The sequence below is a fragment of the Aplidium turbinatum genome, chromosome 10, assembly GCF_918807975.1.
Source record: "Aplidium turbinatum chromosome 10, kaAplTurb1.1, whole genome shotgun sequence".
Lineage (NCBI taxonomy): Eukaryota > Metazoa > Chordata > Ascidiacea > Aplousobranchia > Polyclinidae > Aplidium > Aplidium turbinatum.
Window position 1 is genome coordinate 12,347,095 of NC_137481.1, and position 22,929 is coordinate 12,370,023.

The following is a 22,929-nucleotide window of genomic DNA, read 5'->3' on the forward strand; positions in this document are numbered from 1 at the left end:
CTGCACAAACGCAGCAGTTTTCTGGCCAGCTGCACAATAAAATGATGTGCTTCGGTTTCGTTTTTTTAGCGATTTTACTTGTCTAGTTTCATGTCATTGTTGAGGCCGAATTCATCATATCAGCTCATTATTGCTTCGACCCAACTTCCCTAGGTTACATAAGAAGGAATGCAATAATTTCTATTTTGAAAGCCTTGGGTATAATCACTAAACATAACTAAATCACTAACCATTTAATCACTAACTAATTGGTTAATTCGATCTTTATTTAATTTCACTTTAATCTCCACTAGCGAAGATGACCGATTTCTTTCATGTAGCGATTGCCTTTACCCTTTTCTTTACTTCATTCTGCCCATTTCATCTTTCATTGATCCGATCTTGTATACCTTGAATCAAACTACTTGCCATACTAATTTGGTTACGTTGTTTCCATTAATGTTTTTCAATTTGTTGCTTTGTTAGGTTGAAAATCGACTCAGAAATTTCGTCGTTGAAATTGAAAATGTCAGATTTGAAACTGTGTGACCTTCTTGCGTTGGTTGAAAGCATTCCTCTGCCCACTACCTCAGTCGAAGAGCAAGCTACTGTGCTGAAGGTAAAATATCATACCGAGAATTTATAATGGGCAAACAACTCTCACCTAAATTAACATTATAGTTACATTGAACTTGCAATTTTGATGAAGAGGCGATTTTTTTAAACCATAGTGGTTGCTAGGTTGTATCTGACATTGAAATTGAACTTATCTAAAAGCAAAACTGTTTCAGGTACAAGAGACGTGGCACACGGATAGGAATCGTGCGGATCTCAAAGTCCTCAACAAAGCCCTAGCAGGTCAGACAGGTCTTTTGACAGGTTCGACAACGTCTGTTATCTCCAAGCGATCGTCAGCAACCGTTTCTGAAGATGAATTTTATACTGCAGAATCGGATTTTTGGTGAGAAACATTTTAAAACGTGTTTATTTTATTGTTGAGTTGTAATTAATTTTTGGGCCAGAAAGAGGACAAGCGCAGTCAGAAAAGGCCCATTACCCCAGTATTCATTTTTTGTTTCCTTCCAGCTATGTGTTTAAGCGCTGTCCAAGTATATGTTCAAACACGCTATCTCGTTTTCCTAGTATGCACTAACCCAAAAACGTATGCGTTTGCCTGAGAAGGGAGCCCTCTATTCACTGTTTGCATTTCCTTGGTTGTCTGCTTCAGATGGGTTTTTTTGCGAGGATATTTTACGAACCCATGGTAACATGCGCAGCTTCTTGATCTATTGTAAAATCATACTGAAGACCTTGTTGCCTGCAGGAGTGACGTTGACGATCCGGAAGGGGGAACTACCAGTTTGACGCCGGTTAAGACGCTGCCTCGCAATCACAACGTTCCAGACGCGCAAATGACCGATATCAAGTTGTCGTTTTGCGTCAAAGAGGTACTTTTGGTTGTAATAGATATTGCAATCCTACCAGCATTTTTTTGTATGAAGAAATGATTCCGCCGAATCTTTAAAAAAAATCACGAGAATTGTTGAAACGTAATCATAACATCCGTTATTTTGCTTTTCAAGATGGCCGTCACAGTCACTGAGGAGTTGGAAGCCGAAAGTGTCGATTTGCTATTATTAAAAATTTGCAACTTTTCGTTTGGTCTGTCCGGCCGCACATGGGATACCACCATGGAAGTATTCCTGCAGTCAATATCCTTGCAAGTGCTGCAGGTATGCGATGACATTATAACCGATTTTAATAAAAAAAAAACTCTCATAGCAGTCATCTGGAAGAACTGTTTCAATGACCGGATGTGGCGCTTTTCTTCATCAAGATGATGTTTTGCTTTTAGTTTACTGAGCCCACAGGAAGTCCACTGTATCTCGTCAATTCAGCCGCATCCGCTGGCACTAAGCATCTCCTGCAAGTTTCGATCATCCAAGCGAAACGACAGTCACCGGAATTTGAAACTGTTCACAACAAAACTGAACAGAAACTAGTCATAAAGTAAGATCTATTTCACGGCTTACGTTTTCTTTTCATGCTTCATACTTATACGTGTTGAAGTCCTGAAACTTCATGTCATCTAACGTAAGAGGCTTCGAAGAATTTGCAGTGAAACAGTGTTGCCATTTTAACTTTGCAGATTCGGAACCCTCAATTTGTCCTTGCACGCTCAGGCGTTGATGCAGTTGATAAAATTTGCACAGAAGGTAGCAGGCCAGCAAGAGTCCAAACGTTCTGGTGTAGAAAAAGCTCCTAGCGGTGAGATCACTAAAAATATTGTTTTTACTACATATTATCTGTTCAACTATGAACTTTTCTTTAGTTTAATGGAACGCTACGTGTGAACTTTTGGACTTTAGAATGCATTGCACTGCCCAACTCAGGTTGTTTATTGGAAGTTTGTCTTCATAAATTGTGTTTAGATTTGTGGCTTCATATTTCCGAAGTGTGCTTCCTTTTCACTTTTTGACATATGTGTTACAGTGGATGAGTTTTATTCTGCTACTGATGTGATGCAAGATGATAAATCCCGCAAAGGACTCGCAGCAAAAAAGATTCCTGAGCAGCCAATCATAAACATGTTGCTTGAAGCCAACCTCGACTGCATCAAAATCGCGGTCATGGACCAGGAAAAACTGATCACAGACCTTCAAGTACGATCACTTGCATTGTGGTACCATGTCACCAATTAACATTGTTTAGTTTGTTGATGTGCAACAACATTTGATAAGTTTCGATTTTATTTTAATGATTCGGCAAACACTTATATCCATTGACATTACCAATACCAGTTGATCGTTTAGAAAATTTTTACATATAGGAATGTTTTATGCACATGCAATATGAAAAGTTTAAACAGATCTTGGCTTGCGTCAATTTGTTGGTTGAAAAACTAGAAATGGTCTTCAGGTCAGACCACCACTGGGTTGAACACCTAAAGAAGTCGAGAAACCCATTGTCGCTTTACGTGATTAGATGTCAAATGATAAATTACCTCTTCATTAAACGGCTGTGCTTTTTTCAGATACGAAACGTCAGAGCTTGCGTCACAATCACCGCTGCCTCGCTGAAGGTGAATGCCAATCTTCACGATTTGCTGCTGACGGACGCTGCAGAGGAAACAATGTACAAGAACATCATCTGTTCGGTCGGAACGCAAGATGTCCTTGCTCTTGACATGGTCAACTACAACGACGCTACGAAAGGCCAGATAGCATTTGAAAATATAAAGAACGTTGACACCAGCATTAAAGTTCGAGTAAGTCAACTTGAAAAGGGTCTTCCTACCCCTATCAAAGTCTCTGGAATAAATGCGATATTTTTGGCATCGTGTTAACGTCTGCAAGCGCAATGATATTGAAGTTGATTATCTTCTTTCTAGTTTGGATCAACAAAAGTCATTTTCCTCAACAAATTCGTTCAAGGTCTCGTTGCTTATGGTGGACATTTCTCCGAGATACAGGACGTGGCCGCTACTGCTGGAGCAGTTGCGCAGGTGAAGCCTTGCTTTTCTTTTTACCATTGTCATCTTGTTAAGATTTTATCTGACTCCAAGTAACTGTAGGAAAAAGCTGCCGCCAAGGCGCAGGAGCTGGCGGAGTCGTTGAAAGTTTCAAATCCGAGAGTCCAGTTGGATGTTGTCATCTACGCGCCGACTGTCCTCATCCCTACTCACTCAACATCTCGTGAAGCGGTCACCGCTGATCTCGGAACAATAACGGTAAAATGACATGGTGTGACGTTATCTTAACTCTCAGTTTCATGGCTGCATTTCAACTTACATTTTATTGCATCAATTGGCGTGTTGTTGCGATTGCCTGTTTTATTAAAGCTGGCAACAATCGTGTAATAATGAAAATATATTACTAGTCCAATTATACCTCAAATGTATGCAGAAAAAAAAAAAAAAAAACAACACAGAAATAAATCTAACGTTTTCGGCTTCCATGAAGATCTCATTCGAAATATGAATATATTTTATCTAACTCGGAAGCCTGTTCTTTTTACATTGGTTTAACGTATTCGGGCGTTGAATCATTGTAAAAATACGGTTTTACTTGTTGGCTGTGATCACACTCAGATTCCATGTTACTGAGCTCCATGAAAGCTGAATGGGTTCGATTTCTTTTTTTTGTGTTTCTGTTGACTTGACGCTGATGTTGAACCCTTTGGTGTTACTCGGTTTACTATGGTATGATTGTTTGCTGTCGAACAAAGTAAACTGTGCCACCCAAACCTTCAGTTTCATTCATGCTTTTTGGTTGGCAGGTGGTGAACAAGTTCCTGGGAACTCGTCTCCTCGACAACTTTGCGGTCACCGATCAGATGATGGTCTTGTTGCGCAACATGAAGGTTTCAAGCTGTACGCTTGATGAAAGCTTAAATGTGACAAACGAGACAAGAATCTTGGAAGAAGTTACGCTCTCCGTCAAGGTAAAGTCTTCACAAACACGTAGATTTTTATGTGAAAATAGTCAACAACATAACTTTTTTCTATTAGTCTGTGTCACCTCACAGTGAAAACCGACACTATAAAGCCGCACAGACTTATCGCTATTAGTTGTTATGTCAGATCTTGCACCAAACTTCAAATCACCTTGTGTTTTTTTACTATGTGCTGATGTGATATCACCTACTAAACATTCAACAAATGCATTATATCAACAAGTGGATGGTGACACGCAGCCAAATTAATGCAAAATGCTTTGTAACCTCACAGATCGTTCGGAATCTTTCCGCTTCCTGGTATCACGAAGTTCCTGACGTCAGCATCACCGGGCACATGCCACCAATCAGCATCAAGCTCAGCCAACCAGACCTTGTTTCGATCATGGACGTCATCAACAGGAATTTGAACGAAGGAAAAGTCGATGAGAAACAAATAAAAGAGATTAAACCCAAGCCTGGTGAGTGTGTGTTGCTTCACCTTTAGCTGAAGATTTCGTGTCGCTTTATGTTACTTCCCGATTCGTCCTATAATGAAATGTGGAATCTTAAAATCTAACTTTTGATAGTACGAGCTCTTGTGTTAAAATTCAAGAAAGAAAAAACACGAGAAAATGTAACAATTCCATTAATAAGACGTTTCACTGCGAAATGAGATGTATCAGTGTGTTAAAAAGCAGTCAACGTACATGGGTGGACACTGGACACTGTCGATAAAAACTCACTTGAAATTGTTTTTTAATGCTTGCAGCAGAAACGCAAGTGAAAGAGACCTCAGCTGAAAAAGACAAGGATATGGCCGAAGTAGGGAAAGCTTCACCTGTTAGTAAAGTGTGGGAAACGTTAAAGGTAAATAAGGTTTTTCATATGTTATGAGCTGTTTTATTCGAAACCACATACCGTATTTGAAACCAGAAGGTGAAGCATTGTATGCTGATTAGTGATTTGAAGTGGTGCGGATTGGGAGCTCGTACGGGGAACATTGTACATCAGTGCGAAAACTCCATTCCTCATACAGAAAATTTTCAATGAATAATTGACTTTTTTTAAATAACATATTTTGAATGTAAAATGTTTGTCGCTAGATTTCAGTTGATTAATAAAGCTTTATATTTTAATTTGAACTTGATTTGATAAATGACGTTTTTGAAAAAATGACGCTGGCGCTTTGTGGATGCACTGTCAAAGAAGCAGTCGAAAGTGCCAACCCCTTCACTTCAATGTTGTTTCCAGGTCAACTTCGTGATGAAGGATTTAATCATCGAATTGTTCCTTGACGACCAGAGGAAGGAACCACTCTCTACCCTCGACCTTCAAAACATAAAGGCAGACGTTTGCATGAGGAACGACCAGTCTCTTACCGTCGACTTCATCTTTGGAGAGCTCTCCCTTGAAGACAAGAGGACCATCAGTGTTAATGGCATCACAAAACTAATCCGAAACAAAACTGCAGGACAAGGTTTGTGTGTGGGTGTGTGTGTGTGTAAATTTTCATTAGCATTGAATAAGTAAAAATTTGTCAAACACGTCAAGTACGGTATTTGAATAGTTTTTTTCTTTTTACCGCAACAAGTCTTCAAGTTGAGTATTTGTTTTGATGCGTTTCATGTTTCTAATTGCCAGATGTCAAACTGGTTTCTGCTAAAGTCATCCAGAAAAGCGACGGAGCAACAGTTGTGGACGCAGTGATATCAAGTATCAGCGTCATCATCAGTGTCGAGTTCTTCATGAAGTTGGCAACATTCTTCATTGATTCCATTCCAAGCAAACCAGCTGTAGAAGAACCAGTGTTTGTTACTGAAGGTTGGTTCCATTGACGTGTACTTCTTGTGCAAAACAGTGTCTTTTATATTGATTTTGCAATCTTTGACAATCTACTTCAATGCGGTTTATCGGTTTATCATTCAATAACTTAGTGGGGAAGAAGGACTAAAACTGACTTGGGCAAACAAGATGCAAAATATTTTTCTTTACAGAATTGCAAATTGATGAAATGGTGTCGAAGTTTTCCCAGGTGACCAGCCATGAGCTGAAACAACCTACAAGTTCTGACATGTGAGTAACGATGGTTCACTTTACTCCATATTTTGCTCCAATGCAATGAAATATACGACACTGCATGTAATGTCGCACCACAACAGCGTTTCGTATGAAATCAGCAATCGTGCTTTGTGTGTTTGAACCATCTTGCAAATCAGTCCTTTTACATTGATTCAACGTAGGCAGACGTTGAATCAATGTAAAAAGAAGCTAATTTGCTGACTGGGGTAGTGCACATTTCGTTCGCAACCAAGTGAGATTGTATTCCGTCTCAGATCAAAGGCCGTCACCGTCCGTTTCAAGTTGGAAGAGCCTCAGATCGTTTTGGTCACTGATGTGAAGTCGCTTGATGCGCAAGCCATTCTACTCGGCTTGAAGCTAAGCCTGGACTTTGATATCACTCCGGACGGACTAAAACAAATGGTAAGGATGACTTGGATAGTTAAGCTACAGTATCGTCTTTCAGTTGTTGTTTTAGAAATAAAGCCTAAGAATGGACAGTGCTGCGATATTGTCTGTTTTCTTTTCGCAATAGTACTTCGTTGTTTCATCACCAGTTGAGTGATTTTTTGTTGTTGTAAATTTATATTTTCAGCTTTCTGCAAAGTTATCAGATTTGCGTTTGGACGCAACCTCTTTCAGCTCTGTGCTGAAGAATAAGACTTCAAGTCGCTCCATCCACAAGAAGATACTCGCTCCTTGCAACATCATTCTTGCTGGTCTCCTGACAGAAAAAGTGCAGGTTAGTCACTCTGTGGTGGGGTGTCTTCCATCTAGAAGCTTCAGAGAAGAACTGATTTCAATGCTTCCTGCATGTATTTATGTCTAACTATTCGATTCTGCCACTATGACGTTGAGGAGGATATTACATCACCAGCTTCTTCCACTGTGGATGCAGTTAACCATGTAACAATTGTTAAAATATCAGAACCTATTCCACAGGATTTTGACATCTCCATTAGTGACGTCCGATTGAAGGCATCACCGATCATAATCCAGACCATTAGCGACATCGCTGCCCAGCTCACTCCTCCTCCTACGGAGGAAGACACGAAGAAGATGGATGCTCAGAAGCAAATCGAACCATTGACGATTTGGACTTCGAAAAAGGTTAGTATCGATTTTGGTGAAAATCTGTTATTTCTTGAAAAATCGAATTCTTATATTGAGGAATGTTGACAACGTTTTGCTCAAAGTTCCATTTCTTGAAAAGTTTGTGTTGATTACCTTGTTGGTGAATATCGTCTGATATGACAGTGCCATGTAATAGGTAAAATGTTTGCGAGTGTTGCTCATCTAACGCAATAGCCGCGCTGAACGCCATTAGACGCTGCAACTACATAGCTGGGCAATGGGCATACAGATGCAGCGTTCGATGGTGCCTAGCTCAATTTATTAAAAACGCAAATTCTATTTTTCTTAAAAGTTTTTTTGTCTTGTTCAGATTTCTGCCATGAACTTCTGGTTCATGAAGGAACGCTCCGGTTCGTCTGTCGATCTTGTGGAAGGTGAGACCCTCAACGTGTCTTGGTCAACGTTTCTTAAAGTTCGTTTAATAATAATTTGTCGTCCAACTTTCACAGAATCAACGTTGGATACGGAAACTACAAAGCAGGAAAGCGCGAAGCTGTGCGCTCCTTTGCTTCAAGTGACATTGGAAGCTGGTTCAGGCCACCACACAGTGCCACTGCTCATTGCTGAGTGTACAATAAAAAGTGAGCGATGGTAGTGCACTTTCACGATGGGTTTACAAAGTTGAAATAGTATTAATAGAAGATGATTTTTACTTTTGTTTTACTACGGATTGTTACGTAACCTATTAAGTTACTTGTTTAACTCGTCCACTGATTTCATCTCGTCAGCATAAGCTACGTCATACAGGTCATGTGAGTGACTGGAGCGGCGGGGAAATGAACGGACAATTTGTCATCACGCTTGGCGTCGCTTACTTCAACGATGCCCGGTCGGTGTGGGAACCCCTCATCGAACCCACCGAAGTCGATCCTGCCGCGCTGGTGTCTAAGCACGAACCGTGGAAACTGGTCACCACCATTCAACAAAGAAAACGGGTATCAAGAACAATTTCGTTAATGTTATTTAACTTATTTTGCAGGTTTCAAAGCTGTGGTAATAGTATATGTCCGCATTGCCTCATCGTTGATTCGTGTCACCTCGATGCAAAGTGACGTCATGGTAAAGTAAAGTATTGGCTATTGTTGAAGAGTTGATTAAGCACAAGGCTTTTCTTTCAGACCCCCGAAGATGATGAGAACTCTGATCTGCCACCGCTAATGACAATAAACATTGAATCGAAGAATATCTTGCAAACAACTGTGTCGACTGCAGCTTTGAAGGTCTGCTTTGTGCATAATTATTAACAAATCTGATGCTTAAACAGTTCTATGGTTTTTAAATGTTTTATTTAAAAAAATCTATCACAAAAACTTTATTAGGTTTGCTCACTTTTTTTTTAAATACTCAACAATTTTATTTCCTAGGTTCTCAAAGAGCTTGGGATTGCGTTCAAGGACGCGGCTCTGAGCAAGCGGTTTGGCGTCAAGAAGAAACATAAGCGCTCAGCGCTGCAGAAGGTACAGAGCAGTGGCGCGGCGATTGTCGTCAACAATCGACTTGGTTGCGAGATCCATGTTGATCTTGGTCCAGCTCTTCAGCAAGTCGGCGACAGACCCAAAGTCGATAAAGGGTGGGTATTTTATCAGCTTTGGTGAACGAAGAATATACCACTACAATAATAAGTGACACCACAGAGAGTAAAATTTTAAATAAACTATTCAACTAACTAAAGACTTTATTCACTTAAATGTTGATAGCATTTCATGTAATATTATGGAGAAAAAAAAACAACGTTTCATTTAGAAAATTGTCTTTTGCAAAGAAAACAACAATATGATTAGAAAATAGTCTTGACACAGAGTTTGTGGTGATTCGCGTTGCAGCTATCTTCTGCAAGCCAATGAGAATTTATTGCTGGATTACGTCGAGACCGGGGATTCGAACCTCTGGTCCATCCTGTCTAACCAAACAAGCAAGATAACTAGCGAGGGTGCGGTCATCTACGTCCACATTGGATCCGGGAACATCTGCAGCATCAACGTCTCGCAAGCATGTGCCACCATGCACATGATGACGTCAGCGCACGGCACTCTGCCGTTTGTGGCGGACGTGACCAGTTTTGCAGGTGGGCGAAGAAAGATTCCCTTACAGTGCAATGTTAGGTCAATATTTTGTTGCTAACATGTGCTTTCAACTGTTCCTTTCACAAATGTTTTGCACCAGTGCGCTATGTTTTTGGTGCAATTGCGTTCGTCTAAAGTCCAGCACAAAATCTTGGCATATTGTTGTTCAACATTCAAGAGACTTGTGTGACCGTGACGGTGCTAGGTGCAATTAATCAGACTACCAACATTGCTCAAGACAACTGCATAAGCTTTTTTTTAAACTTTACAAAATGCTACGGTCTGTTCCAATTCACTCGCGTACTGAAATACTACATCTTGCATCAAGTATTGACTCTTTTGTTCCAGACACCAAAAATATTGACAAAAATTGAACCCTGTCATGCCATCGGTCCAGAATTGAAGTGAACCGATCATCTATTGTCTTTCTTTAGGTGTTCGCACTGTGAAGTTACGTTCCCACGTTGTGCTCTACAATCATCTCCCTGTCAACCTTGAAGTTTATAAGAAGTCTAACAGCAGTTCCGCTTCACTGCTCGGTACAATGGACGCAAACGATTACTTCTCCATCCCGCCTCAGCTCGTTGCCGATCACGCTGTCAACATTGTTCCTGTGGTTGACACGTAAGTTGAGATGGTTGGCTGACTATTTGTGGGAGCTCTTGGTTACTGCTCAATGAGCTCCTTGGTTCGTTTCAGTGGTGGTACGATTAATTAACCCAGTTCTTTTGCCTTGTTTCAACGTATGTAAACGAAAATAGGACTAATTCAAACTGAAGTAAATCTCGCGTACTGGACATGAAAAAGTCTTGGAGATTCAAAACGCTGGAGAGTCAGAAATTTTAATCACGATTATTTCTTGTATAAAAAGACAAAAAAAAACAATGATGAAAAATCCCAATAAATCGGAAATTGTTAAAGATTCAATCACTGATTGCTCGTTTAACATATTTTCACAGTGGTGGCTATGAAACGCTTGAAGTTTCGTGGAAGAAGGCGCTTGACGCTCTGAAAACCAATTTTCATTCTGAATGCATATTACGATGCGCACCCAAAAAGCTCCCTGCCACTCCGATATTCCTCACTGTGGAGTTTGAAGAAGAAAGGAGTGTGGCCCGCGCTGAAGGTATCATGGCTGCTTGTTTTTAATACTAAGAAGGCATCTCAAAAAGGAGAGCTGACGGTGGAACCAGTCATTTTTCTCAGCTTTTAGATCTCTAATTCCTCTGTCTTCTAGTTTACAAACTATTTTGCTCGAAGTTTTCTGCCTTTATCGTTCATAAACGTGAAAATTTCTCTTGAATATTTGTACAGTAAGACAGTGATGTTCGGTTAACTTATGCAGCTGCTTCATTCCGCAGAGGTTAAGTTCGACGAGCCGGGCATCAACGTGCACCTTCGACCGACCGTCACTTTCACTAACTACCTGCCCTTTCCCGTCGCTCTCAGCGTCATCGGGGTTGGTTACGACGGTGATTCGAAGCCAGTTGAGCCGGGGAATTCATTGCAAGCTCTCGACGCTGAGATCGGCAGAAGCAAGTTGAAAGTGAAGGTCAGTTCGATTGAAAACTTATTGTAGATATCAGTTTCTTTTTTTTTTCATCTTTACACCCTGGCATGTTTTTTTTTTCAAATATTATCGCACTTTTGAAATGCATTTAAGTTGCTTCAACTGTCAGTTAACTTTTCTATTGATTTTATTGTTTCTAAACCGTCGTTGTTTCTTCAGTTCACATACAGGGACATGGATTGGGGCGCAACGGTGCAGATTGGTGGTACCCATCCTGAGCTCTCGGCGTGGGTTTTCAACGACGTCAAAAATGACTCTAATACGCTTACACTGGCGAAACAGATCAGTACGATGTTTTTTCATCATTTGAATTTTTTGTACAGTATTATACAATCTATTTTGCGCAGAATGACCGTGTATTCAAATGCTTAAGCTGTATTTCGTAGCACATTGTGTTTGCATTGAAACGAAAAAATCGATGAAGGTTTTCCTTATACAATAAACAAGAACATGTTGAAGCATTGCATCACATTTGATGTGTCGTTGGAAGGCTTACATTTTGTGATCTCTGTTCTGAAATACGGTTTAGATTGAAACAAAACTTGCCACAACAAAATTTACCAAAATTCTTTTCGTTTTGACAATCAGCGAAAATGCTTTGCAAGGCAAAAATCAACTTTTTACAAAATTTTTCTTATGTTTGGAGGTCATTGTTGAGGAAGTCAAAACCTCGAACTATAAAGTATAAACCACCAAATTAATGGGCACTCGTCAGCTCTGTCCAATTTTTATTTATATTAATTGTTACTGAAGTTAAACATATCTTGCCACAATCAATATTTTGTTTGCATAGAAACGATTGACGGTGTGATCACCACTTCTCTGTACTCTCCCTACTGGATGCTCAACAAAACAGGGCTGCCATTGGACTACAAGCCGTCAGACGGGGATGCCAGCAAGGCTATACCGCACCCGGAAAAAGCAATGGTGCCTGCAATAACTTCTACTACATAATAGAATCACTTTGATTAAATTTTACTCATTGAAATGCGTTTCAAACAATTCCATTGCGCGACGGGGCGATTGGACGGTGAGCGTGTGGCTGACGATCTTATCTCAGGCGACAAATCAGTTGTTTTAAAAAAAAAAAAAACTGAAAAAACAACTGATTTGCTGTCTGGGTAAGGACCTCGGTTCGATACTCATCGAGGGCATACTGCTGCGTATCATGGAACACTCAAGTACATCTTCGAACGTGAATACGGGAGTGGCTTTCTTGTTGTTTTTTTCATCTTCAAATGTTCATTTACCGCATTAACCTGGAGTATTTCTATAAGAAAGAAATCTCATCATTGATTTACAGTTGTTCCACTTTGATCGTTTTGAAATCAGTAGCAGCCGTACTTAGTTACTTACTCTACATTTCATTACTTCACAGGATGTGGTGTTGTTTTCTTACACTTCAAAGTCCTTCCTATCGAAGAACACACTGCAAGCAAGAGTTTGTAATTCTTCGTTCAGCGACAAGTTTTCACTCGACACGGTTGGAAGCTCAGGAGCTATCACGTGCAAAACCAAACAGTTCAACTATATGATCGGTAGGCTGCACTTGTTCTGGTGTACATTTTCGTTTCTTTGAATTGAAGTAAAAGTCAAGCTCATATTCCCAATAACGATAACGACTCAAGAAATAGCGAATGTCCTCAATTGAGCGACAATTATTCGCAAGCCTGTGAAGTCAATTAAGAGACACTGAAGGCAAGACGCTGTTACATGACCATCTTTCTAATGAATTTTCTTTCTCTAACCAAATATTTTTCGTAGGAACACAAATCGCTCTGACCAGCTTCCGACTGACAAAGATGATAACTTTCACATCCTTCTATTCCATTCACAATAAGTCTGACTTGGACATCGAGTTTTCTGAGCTTGACACGAAGTTGAGCGGATGGTTGAGCGTCGAGTCGGGTCGCAAGATCGATTTCTGGCCCGAACAAAAAGAAAGCTTCCTGGTAGCCCGGCTGAAAAGCGCAAAGGAGTCTGTTTCTAAAAAATTTCGGTAAGTCCACGTTTTTTTTTTTTTTTCATGTAAATTACGCATCTTCAGACGTCTACTCAATGTAAACTTTTGATGCATGTTTGACAGCTACAACAAACTGGACAGCGGAGTTCTGCTCAGACTTGGAGACCACGCTGTGTTTGTTGAAGTTGCGGTCACTGAGATGTCCATTGAGGTTTCCATCCGAAACTACTTCGAAGGAGGAAGCGCGGTGCTGATCGTCAACGATACGAGCAATCTCTCTTTTCAATGCTGGTAACTTCAAGCTGCGTGCACGGTTTTCTTGTTTCTTTATGGTTACCCAGACTAGTGATGCAAGCCGCGCCGCGTGGAAGGTTGAAATGACAAAGCCGCGCCGCTTGCCGCGTGAACTTTCAAGATATTAAACTTTCGTAAATTTTCAACTTTTCAAGAAAACCAGTTATAAAACTTCAAATTTTAATTGGAAACACGGATCAGTTTTTTTTCCTTCGGAAACCCTAAGCTGGAAAGCTATGCAAATGGCTTGTTGCAATTGACAGGGTTTTGGGGCTGGCTTGTGAGGGAAGCTGTACGAGTGTTTTTGGTTGATACCGGTAGCCTAGCTGATAAGCTCAGCTCCCAGTTACCAGGTTATAGGCCTAGCGCAACTACTGCATTAGTTACTATAATAGTTAGCCCAGTGAGTTCAGGCTATAAGTTTTACTCTTGACGTCTTGTCTGTCTGTGTAGTTCATACAACCAGCAACCACTGACATTAAAATTGCATTATTGCTTACAAAAAGTGTTCAAAAGTCCTGATACTGGATCCAGGAACATTCTATTTGAAAAAGCATGATGTCTTAGAACTTAGTTGCATTGCTGATAAGAGAATATGATCTGGTTAGCATAGTCAATTAGTGCACAACTGTACCGGTAGGTTACCAGTTATATGCCATGGGTGCTTTTTGCCACAATTGACTTTCTAAAAAATAACGCGTTAAAATGTTTTTTGAAAATTTTGTAATTTGCGGTGTGCGGTGCGGTGCAGTGTCAAAGTTCCAGATAAATTGCGGTGTGCGGTGCGGTGTCCGGATAGGTGATTCAGTTGCGGTGCGGTGTGCGGATAAAAATTTTGGGTTCGCTGCATTTCTAACCTAGACAGCAAATCAGACGTTTTTTACATTGATTTTACGTTTGTAGACGTTGAATCTATGCAAAAAACGACTGCATTGCTAATCGACGCTACATTGGACGCCAGTTCACTTTCTAACTTACGCAGGTTTTTGACGAGATACTTAACGACTCGCTTGAAGGCTGACACGACGTTTGGCTTCCATTTGCTTTCCCGTTTTCTTGATCTAAATCTACTGTATATCTTTAACCATCATGCAAATGATATGTTTGGAAACCACGAATGAAAATATCTGAAAGGAGATTGAATGAGCTGATGTTGTGTTGGGTTTTTGATGCTTTCACATTTCATGGCTGTTGTAAATGAAATGTCCGTTTTTTTATGTGCCGTTGTATCCATCCAGGCAAGGTAAAGATGAAGTGAAGCGACCGATCGAGCCCGGCGACACGCATCATTTCATATGGACGGAACCATCCATGCGTCGCGAGGTCACGTGGTTGACGTCGAGCAAGAAGGAAATGACCATGGATGTCTTCCAAGAACAATTTTCAACCTTTTCAGTGTCCGAGTCCAATAAAACTGTAAGTTAGTGATGATTTTATTATTGTGGCGTCTGTAATTTTATTGTGCTATATGTTGTCACTCTGGCCACAAAGTAAAATAGCTGTAATTGTAAATACCCTAATATATAGGCTACACATAACTGGCTGCGTTTGCAACCAGGATTGAGGTATGCTTGTGTATGACTTTTTACGTGATACACAGTGCCATATTTGATACTGCTCGGCCATCTTTGGAAACAGGTTTTCGAACGTTCTTATGTAAAATGTCGATTTTTCCAGCTATCACTTCGTATTTGAAGAATTAAGTTTGACGCATTTATCTCTTTCAATTTAGCGAATTGGAACATTTTCTACAAACTTTGTTGATGCTTTTTAAACAACAACAACTTACGAGAAACAGAAGTGAAAGTTTACTGGTCTAGTCTGTAATCAAAGTTTAATCATGGTTTTTCTCCTGCAAGGAAAGATCAGCTTCTTGAGTGGAATTGCTCGTTGTTTGAACTCTCTTCACGTTTTGTTTTCATACGTTTTTTTAACTTTTGCCCTGAAACCCGACCTGCTTCAAAAAGAAGGTACACCGAGCTGTTGATTGGAAAATAAACCTGTCTCCTTTCCGTTGATCGTATGACATCATGAAGCCGACAGAGAGAATTTGCAGGATCCTATGTTGCTATGCAAAAAAAATGAAGAACGCAATATAACGCAAGAGAACAACTGCACGCCCAGCAATTATGTTGCTAGTTGAGATCAATAAAACCTTCGATCGTTTTTCTTCAGACACAGCCAAAGTTTGTGTCTTCCATCCGTGAAAAAATAAACATGACGAAGGGTATTAAGGTATATATTTGAATGGTGATTCACAGCATGTAATTCTTTCATGGTCTAACATGTCATCCGGCTTCTCTAACAATGATGCCGATATGTCAGACGCTGCATTCATGCAATCAAACATTTCAACTGTGATGCGTCAACACTTGAAACTAAAAAATGTTGCCTCACCGGTGAAGTATAAGTTGTTAAAAACTTTTGTTTTTCTTTTCCACAAGCAAAAAATACTTTGAGTAACTCTCGCACCTTTTGGCCACGTCACAAAAAAATGGTCTTGCTTTTGCATTTAAGCTTTTGCGATTCATACTGTACAAATTACCAGTGATTTTCTATCAGTTTGCGCAAAAGTGTTGAGATTTGTAATCTCGCGCTGTGTATGTAATGCTGGTTGGCTGTGTGCATTGTAAATTAATGCAATTAATGTGCAGTAATTTTAAAATATACATTGCGTAGCAAAGCGCCGCGAGCAGAGACAAAAATAAAATCTTTTGGTAAAAAAAGGAAATCTTAAATTCCTCTACTAAATCATGAAATGAGACCATCTTCAGACCGACTGAGTGGTATACGGCTATGAACTCTCAACAATTTTGCCTGAACTAGCAAATTACTGGCTGGAATTTCTCTGTTACGGCGGAGTAATTGTAATTGCTTCATCTGTCTCGCTGCAGTGCGAGACGGGATGGTGGACAATCACTGGTTCTAACTCGTATCAATGAAAATGGTCGGGAAGGCTTGGCATGTTTTTGGATACTAACATAAATCTCACTTTGAGATGCACAGCACTCATCTATGGTGGTTAGTTAGGTAGAGTCCCTCTGGTGATGGGTACTCTTAGTTATGGGTGTCACTCTGGTATTGCCACTCCGTTTTGGTGCTACAATATCTGCATTAACACGAGGTGGTATCAGATGCTCGTTTCTTTAAACAATGTCCATCAGTCATTAGTTGTCATCCCAACCAGCAAAGTTACCTTTTTTTTCATCTTTTCAATGTCTGGTAGCCAGGGCCCGATTAACCATGAGGCACACGAGGCACAGGCCCCCTGGTTTTGGGGGCCCCCAATTTTTTTTACCTTAGTACTGTAGGCGTCAATACTTTTATAGGTTTCAAGCAGTGCCATTTAAAGGGGGCCCGGACCTCGGGCCCACCATCTCAGGGGCCCACAAATAATAGATTTTTGTGTTTCAGAGACTTCAGTAAAGTTTTTTTTTGAGTTGCTAAAGTTCACTGCATGTACTTGTCCATTAAGAAGATGACTTAGGCCCTTATTATACTAAAACATCTCAAATTTGGGCCCTATTATACAAATTTGGGCCCTAACTACAACAAAACATCTCTAAAAACAAAGTTAAAATGCGATAACGTTAGTAACATGATCTGCAGAAATGTATTTAACATATAAAAGGTTTGATGCAATTGAATATATGAATTCAAAAAGGGCCCAATTGCCACAAATTGTTTTTGGCACAACTGTTTTGATTATTTTGGTCATTTACATTTGTGGTGAAACTTCGATAATGGTTATAATATATGCTTGAACATACTGGTAAGAAGCATCATACCTAAAAAGTTCACTCAGTGAGGATTGAAGTGCAATTGCTGTAGTTGGGCCCATTTCAAAATCAATGTGAAAATTGATAGGGTATTTTTTATGTGTTTACCGATGTGTTTAAAAAATTTGGCTGTTTTTTTAAGTATCATTTAGTTTAGAAGACAATGAAAGAAATCGGAAAGCACAAATAGTGAAATAAAAAAAACAAAACTGGAAGGCCCTTTTTGAATTCACATATTCAATTTCTTTTCATTGAAAGAAATCGGAAAGCACAAAAAGTAAAATAAAAAAATGGGGTTAGGCCCTTTGTGAATTCACACATTCAATTTATTTTCACCAATAAAAGTGTTTTGTTTTAAAAAATTGTTAGGTGTAAGCAAAATAGTATTTCAGGTAGTTTAATTATCATTTCATTTTTAACATTTACAATACCATAATTATAAATATCCTTGACTAGTGATGTTGTGAGCAGGAAAAACCTGTCCTGTACTTTTAGCAGAAACGTTCTTCTGTATTTACTTTTTCTGAATATATGCACATGAAATTGCTCTTATCTTCAAATACCTTATAAGCCTGGCATATCACATGTTGTACAATACAAAACAAAAATCATTCTTAACACGAGGGACCTGTTTATTCTTGCAACTAATCTAGGCTACCATACTCTAAAAACTTTAATTAGACTTGAATGCCTGCATAAAATTATGAAAGCTTTGCCTTGGAATGAAATAATGTTGAATAAAAATAATGTAACACCTGATCCTCAAAACACTTTACACTGCTTTTGTTTACAATTATTATAATGTTTTTACCTTGGTTGACAGAACAAGTAATGTTGCCAGATAAAAAATAAAAATGGAGAAAAACAATCATGTTACCAGATGACCAAATCTGAATGGAAATTGATAATTTTTACAGTTTTGGTTTTATCTGCGCGGTACCGGGCGGCAAAGTTCAAACAGTCAAATTTTTGTACGATGGTATTACCGCGTCGTGACCGATATGTTTGATATGTTCCATTGCCAGTATTTTTTTTATTAGAAATTGTTAACACTTTTGGCTTTCATTCCAAGCAAAGGTGTAGCTGAGAAATGAAAGACCTGTGTTTGCGGTTACTTACACTTGTGTTGTTTTCTAAACTGGTGAGAAAGTCTATTGAAATGAACCACATTTCCATGTCGGTGCAGTGAAAATATACACAATATTATAGGTCTGCTTGACGATAGAGGGCCCAAAATTATTCTGGCCCCGGGGCCAACAAAGGGTTTAACACAGCACTGGTTTCAAGGATCAATTAATAAACTCTGCTACCGTAGTTCAAATTCAAATGTAGCATATATTTTGCTAGTGTTTCCAGTATGAAATTGAAATGAGCTCAATTTCCAATCTGTTATAGAGATTTTTCATCCAACAATTTTTGTAACAAGTATAAGAGTATTCATCCTGTTAGAAAGTTGTAGGTAAATTGGCTAAATTAATATTTATGAAGTTATACCCTAGTTTTGCTTGAACTATTTGTTAGCCCATATTTCATCATTCGCAGAGACTACATGGTATTGCATTGAAAGCGATTGCCAACAGGGGCCCCTAAACTTAGCTGTGCCTCGGGCCCCCGTGAGCCTTAATCAGGCCCTGCTGGTAGCTTGAAACCGATGTAATAAACGCAATTTTGCTGGCTAGATAGTCATCAGCAAACTATTTCATTATGCTGTAGTTTCATCTGTTTCGTCATCTCAATGGTGGATTATTGATTCAAAGTTAAATCGCTGGGATGCTGTTGTTGGTGAAGCATTCAGGGTTGGATGCACCAACAGCCGAGATTTTAAGACTGCGGTTAAGCTAATCATCTGATTAGTTAATCGATGATCAGTTTGCGCGTTTTTGTGGATCAGTAATCAGCGATTATAATCAGAAGATTAAGATTAGCGAATAAGCAAAAAAGTTATTTCGCAAATTATTTGCTAAATTGATCGATTTGCTTAATTGGTGGATGATATGTTGGTTCTTGCAACTTTCAATATCAAATACAATTCCCCGATTGTCGGATTTTTACATTTACCTAAAGCTAATGTTATTGCACGCGCTGGCAATGCTGATATGATTTTGTTGTTATAGATTGAAGCAATGATATAACATCTGCGCTTTAATTGCTTAAGGACGATATTTATTGGAAATGACTCGCTGTTTTATCCTTATCGTAGAAATTAGACTTTTTACAGCAAGATCTTTGTACAGTAGAATTCGTCTAATTCGTCACTTTTTTTCAAATCTTTTGAGCTGACAAATTAGGCGTATTCTACTAACTTTACCGTGTATTGTCAAACAACGAAGGATTTTGCTTCAAGCAACTCTATAGCGACATGCTGTATAATACTCGTTTCGGACTCAGATTGTATGGCACTTTCACAGCACATACACGTGAGGTGGTGGTGTCTGTTGTGTGATATTCATTCGTGGTGACAAGTTGCCAGTGTTATTATAACACGCATGGTATTTGTTCTTCATATTCGTTAAAAAAGTAAAGGATAACGAAATAACTAACTCAATAGATTGGTACCCCTGTCATGTGCTGTAAATTATCATTATCCGCTAATCTACGTTTTGACGACGTTGTTGAACTGTAGTTCCTACAACAGAGCTGAATTATTTCATTTAAATCGCTGACAAGTAACTAAACGTTGTAACCAAAGTCTATGCGCATGGAACAACCAACTTGCTAGTGCTGGTACTGACGACAACTCGTTAATGGATATTTGATGGTGCAAGAAAGCAACGTTTGTCGTTTCTTGTCATGGTTGCATTGCATTGTTCGTGTTTAACCACTTCTTTGCTCATATCTCATACAATGATCTTGCGGCAGATCTATTACGTCCTCTTTGTTGATGGGCTCCAACGAATCCTCCTTTTCACCGAAGACGAGCAGCTTGCGGAGGTTGTCAAGGCTTCCATCCGCTTGGAACGAGCAAGCATTGAGATAGATCTCTCCCTCCACGGGGTCTCGTGCTCTCTCACTGATTCCACGTCACACCGGGAGGTTGCTTTCGTTGCCATCACCAGTTCAGGTTTTTCGTCACTTTGCGTTGTGTCTTCAGTTGTAGCAGTCACGGTTCATTGCACGGAAACCAGGCATTTCTTGTATCTGTAAGTTTGACGTAAGTTTTGCCAGACAATGATTCAATGTTTTTGTCTACACTGCAGGATTGGTTTGGGAGGAAAAGCCGAAGAAGCGATGGAACCCATTGGCAGTCAAGTACAGCCAGCTGCTGGAAACTGCTTACCAGAAGCAGCTGCGAGGTGCTTCCCCTGAAGGTAACCAATCATAGTCTTGTTCAACTACTTTTTTACTGTTCTTTTTATCCTATGAAATTCGATTATTGGTCTTCATAATGGATGGCGTGAAAAAACTTAATTCCATAGCCCAAGTGCTAAGTAGTTAATTGAACGTTATGTGATAAAAATCTAGTATGCTTTTTAAGCGCGCGGTTGGTATGAGCAACAAGATTTAACTTGTATTGTATAACCTCTGTTAATTGCGCTGGCCGATTGCCAGTGTAGGCCAACGTGCAACAGACAAGGGTTAATATTCTGGCCACCTTATATCTGTGATGCTGAGCAGCAGACCGGCGACCATTTTATTTTCAATCACGACATGCTTTGACAGTACCTAGACAGCAAATCAGTCGTTTTTTACATTGATTCAATATCTACAGACGCTAAAGCAAGGTAAAAAATAATTGATTTGCTGTCTGGGGTGGTTGCATGCATAAAACAGTAGCTGCACTATGTTGAATGTTGATGATGAAATATTGCTTCGTAGAAAATCTCCCTCTGGACAAATACACGTTTAACATGAAGCAGATGAAAGTTGTCAAGCCGACCAACGGTTCGCTGCAGCGCTCTTTTTCTCCGGGCTTGTGGCTCCAATTCAGGTCAACTCCTCATCAGATGACCGTGCACGCAAAAGTAAGTGCTTGATCGGTCATATTTGGCCTTGGCGATGAAACATGGCTTCTGTTACTGATGGTTACGTAATAACAGTGTAGACAAAACGTTTAAACATGCGGCTTTTCCTCACCTGATGGCGATGAAGTTTGGAGAAACACGTTCAGCCCAAACAATAGCGTACCACGGTACTGCATTCATGAGCTTGTCGACTGTGGAAAGTTTCATCATGATTGCTGTTGTAACTGATTGTTCTGTCTCATTGCCGAAAGCAAAATCCCCGTTTTTACACAAATCATCCTTTGTTGTAGATCAACAAGTTACAAGTAGACAATCAGCTTTCTGGCGCCATCTTTCCTGTGGTTCTCAACCCTGTTCCCCTCCCCAAGTCGATCGCCATCGACAGCTGCCCGAAGCCGTTCGTTGAAGTCAGCATCATGCAACGAAACAGCGAGAAGCAAACCTTCACCCACATGAAATATTTCAAGGTGAGGTTTCGAATTGTCAACTTTGTATTTTCTTCAACTTTGTTGCTTTGCTCACTTTCAACCGACTTTCCCATGCAGGTGCTGGTGCAAGAGTTCGCTGTCAAGCTCGACATGGGATTCATCAGCGCGCTAGTGCCGGTCTTCGGCGCTGAACAAATGACAGCGACACCGGAACAGGTGAATTGATTCTACACTTGTTTTGCGACAGTTTCCTGAACACATATTGTTAACTTTCATGCCACGAATGTGTTTCCATTCGGCCTTGTCGTACTAACAAGTTGTTTAAAGTGCAAACAAAGTGCCCAATGCCGAATTAGAGGAAGTATTCTTCTTTCTCTCTAAAAATACCCTCACAGCCTGTTTCAGACTTGTTGAGGTCTTCAGGAAGTTCTTATTCAAGTAGAATATTAATTATATTGAAAAATAGAAAGTTGTAATATTTATCATTCTGTCGTTCGAATGCAGGGCCAAGTGATCAATTCTTATGCAATTGTGTCAAAGAATTTAGAAACCTTCCTTTTCAGGAGCTGAAATACTTCAAAGAAGATCTTTCCTTGGCGACTGTTCACGAGGAAATTTTGGATAACTCCAATTCTTCTGTCAATTTCTTTGACATTCTTCATTTATCGCCAATCAAGGTTCGGACTAGTGTACCACAAGAAACAAGATTTTGCGAAAGTTGTTTTCAAGTCAATCCTGAAAAGAATCGTTTTTGTTTAATTTAGGTTGACAGACGACGTCTTTGTGTCATTCGAAATATAAAGATGCGCAAACTCACCCTCCTGAAAATTTACTATCAGTTTGTAGGACGCCAGAGAGATTTTTCTTAATTTTCAAACATTACATCAACGTAATCGAAAGTCAACTTCTAGGTTCACGTCTCCTTCTCAATGCAAAACTCAATCGCCAACAACCAGTCTCATGAAGGCCAGGGAGCAGCAGCGGAGGTTGTGAAGCTTCCGTTCAGTGCTCTCTCCGTCGTCCTCCAGTCTATCGGAGTGACTGTCTCTGATATTGATGACGTGGTTTTCAAGTGAGTCATTTAAATGTGTTGTGGATACCTTCTCATTCGATAAATACTATTTTTTTTTTTTTTTTTTTTAGTCGAAATTTATTGTTTATTTATGCATAAAAATAAACAAAGGTTACGATTAATAAAAAGTAGTCGATTTTTTTACTTTCAACTGTCTATGTTGCATTGTTGCTACTTCGTTGGCTAAATC

The 22,929-nt window shown here is 39.6% G+C and overlaps 1 protein-coding gene across 1 annotated transcript in view; it reads left to right on the forward strand.

Annotated features, from left to right (window-relative positions):
• LOC145778628 (intermembrane lipid transfer protein VPS13A-like) overlaps positions 1-22,929 on the forward strand; it is a 51,886-nt gene that overhangs the window by 21,468 nt on the left and 7,489 nt on the right. Inside the window, exons 22-64 of the mRNA XM_082590157.1 lie at positions 466-598; positions 771-837; positions 928-940; positions 1,304-1,427; positions 1,563-1,712; positions 1,835-1,989; positions 2,129-2,247; positions 2,473-2,642; positions 3,014-3,247; positions 3,371-3,484; positions 3,554-3,709; positions 4,258-4,422; positions 4,709-4,895; positions 5,186-5,283; positions 5,668-5,893; positions 6,058-6,237; positions 6,411-6,489; positions 6,750-6,897; positions 7,070-7,216; positions 7,417-7,584; positions 7,919-7,982; positions 8,058-8,189; positions 8,356-8,543; positions 8,727-8,828; positions 8,973-9,178; positions 9,432-9,673; positions 10,106-10,295; positions 10,631-10,797; positions 11,033-11,223; positions 11,401-11,527; positions 12,035-12,168; positions 12,620-12,779; positions 13,006-13,240; positions 13,328-13,495; positions 14,737-14,914; positions 15,674-15,733; positions 20,137-20,338; positions 20,475-20,585; positions 21,094-21,239; positions 21,530-21,706; positions 21,785-21,883; positions 22,231-22,344; positions 22,579-22,739. Of these exons, the coding sequence (XP_082446283.1) occupies positions 466-598; positions 771-837; positions 928-940; positions 1,304-1,427; positions 1,563-1,712; positions 1,835-1,989; positions 2,129-2,247; positions 2,473-2,642; positions 3,014-3,247; positions 3,371-3,484; positions 3,554-3,709; positions 4,258-4,422; positions 4,709-4,895; positions 5,186-5,283; positions 5,668-5,893; positions 6,058-6,237; positions 6,411-6,489; positions 6,750-6,897; positions 7,070-7,216; positions 7,417-7,584; positions 7,919-7,982; positions 8,058-8,189; positions 8,356-8,543; positions 8,727-8,828; positions 8,973-9,178; positions 9,432-9,673; positions 10,106-10,295; positions 10,631-10,797; positions 11,033-11,223; positions 11,401-11,527; positions 12,035-12,168; positions 12,620-12,779; positions 13,006-13,240; positions 13,328-13,495; positions 14,737-14,914; positions 15,674-15,733; positions 20,137-20,338; positions 20,475-20,585; positions 21,094-21,239; positions 21,530-21,706; positions 21,785-21,883; positions 22,231-22,344; positions 22,579-22,739 (6,387 nt within the window). The remainder of the gene's footprint in view (positions 1-465; positions 599-770; positions 838-927; positions 941-1,303; positions 1,428-1,562; positions 1,713-1,834; positions 1,990-2,128; positions 2,248-2,472; positions 2,643-3,013; positions 3,248-3,370; positions 3,485-3,553; positions 3,710-4,257; positions 4,423-4,708; positions 4,896-5,185; positions 5,284-5,667; positions 5,894-6,057; positions 6,238-6,410; positions 6,490-6,749; positions 6,898-7,069; positions 7,217-7,416; positions 7,585-7,918; positions 7,983-8,057; positions 8,190-8,355; positions 8,544-8,726; positions 8,829-8,972; positions 9,179-9,431; positions 9,674-10,105; positions 10,296-10,630; positions 10,798-11,032; positions 11,224-11,400; positions 11,528-12,034; positions 12,169-12,619; positions 12,780-13,005; positions 13,241-13,327; positions 13,496-14,736; positions 14,915-15,673; positions 15,734-20,136; positions 20,339-20,474; positions 20,586-21,093; positions 21,240-21,529; positions 21,707-21,784; positions 21,884-22,230; positions 22,345-22,578; positions 22,740-22,929) is intronic.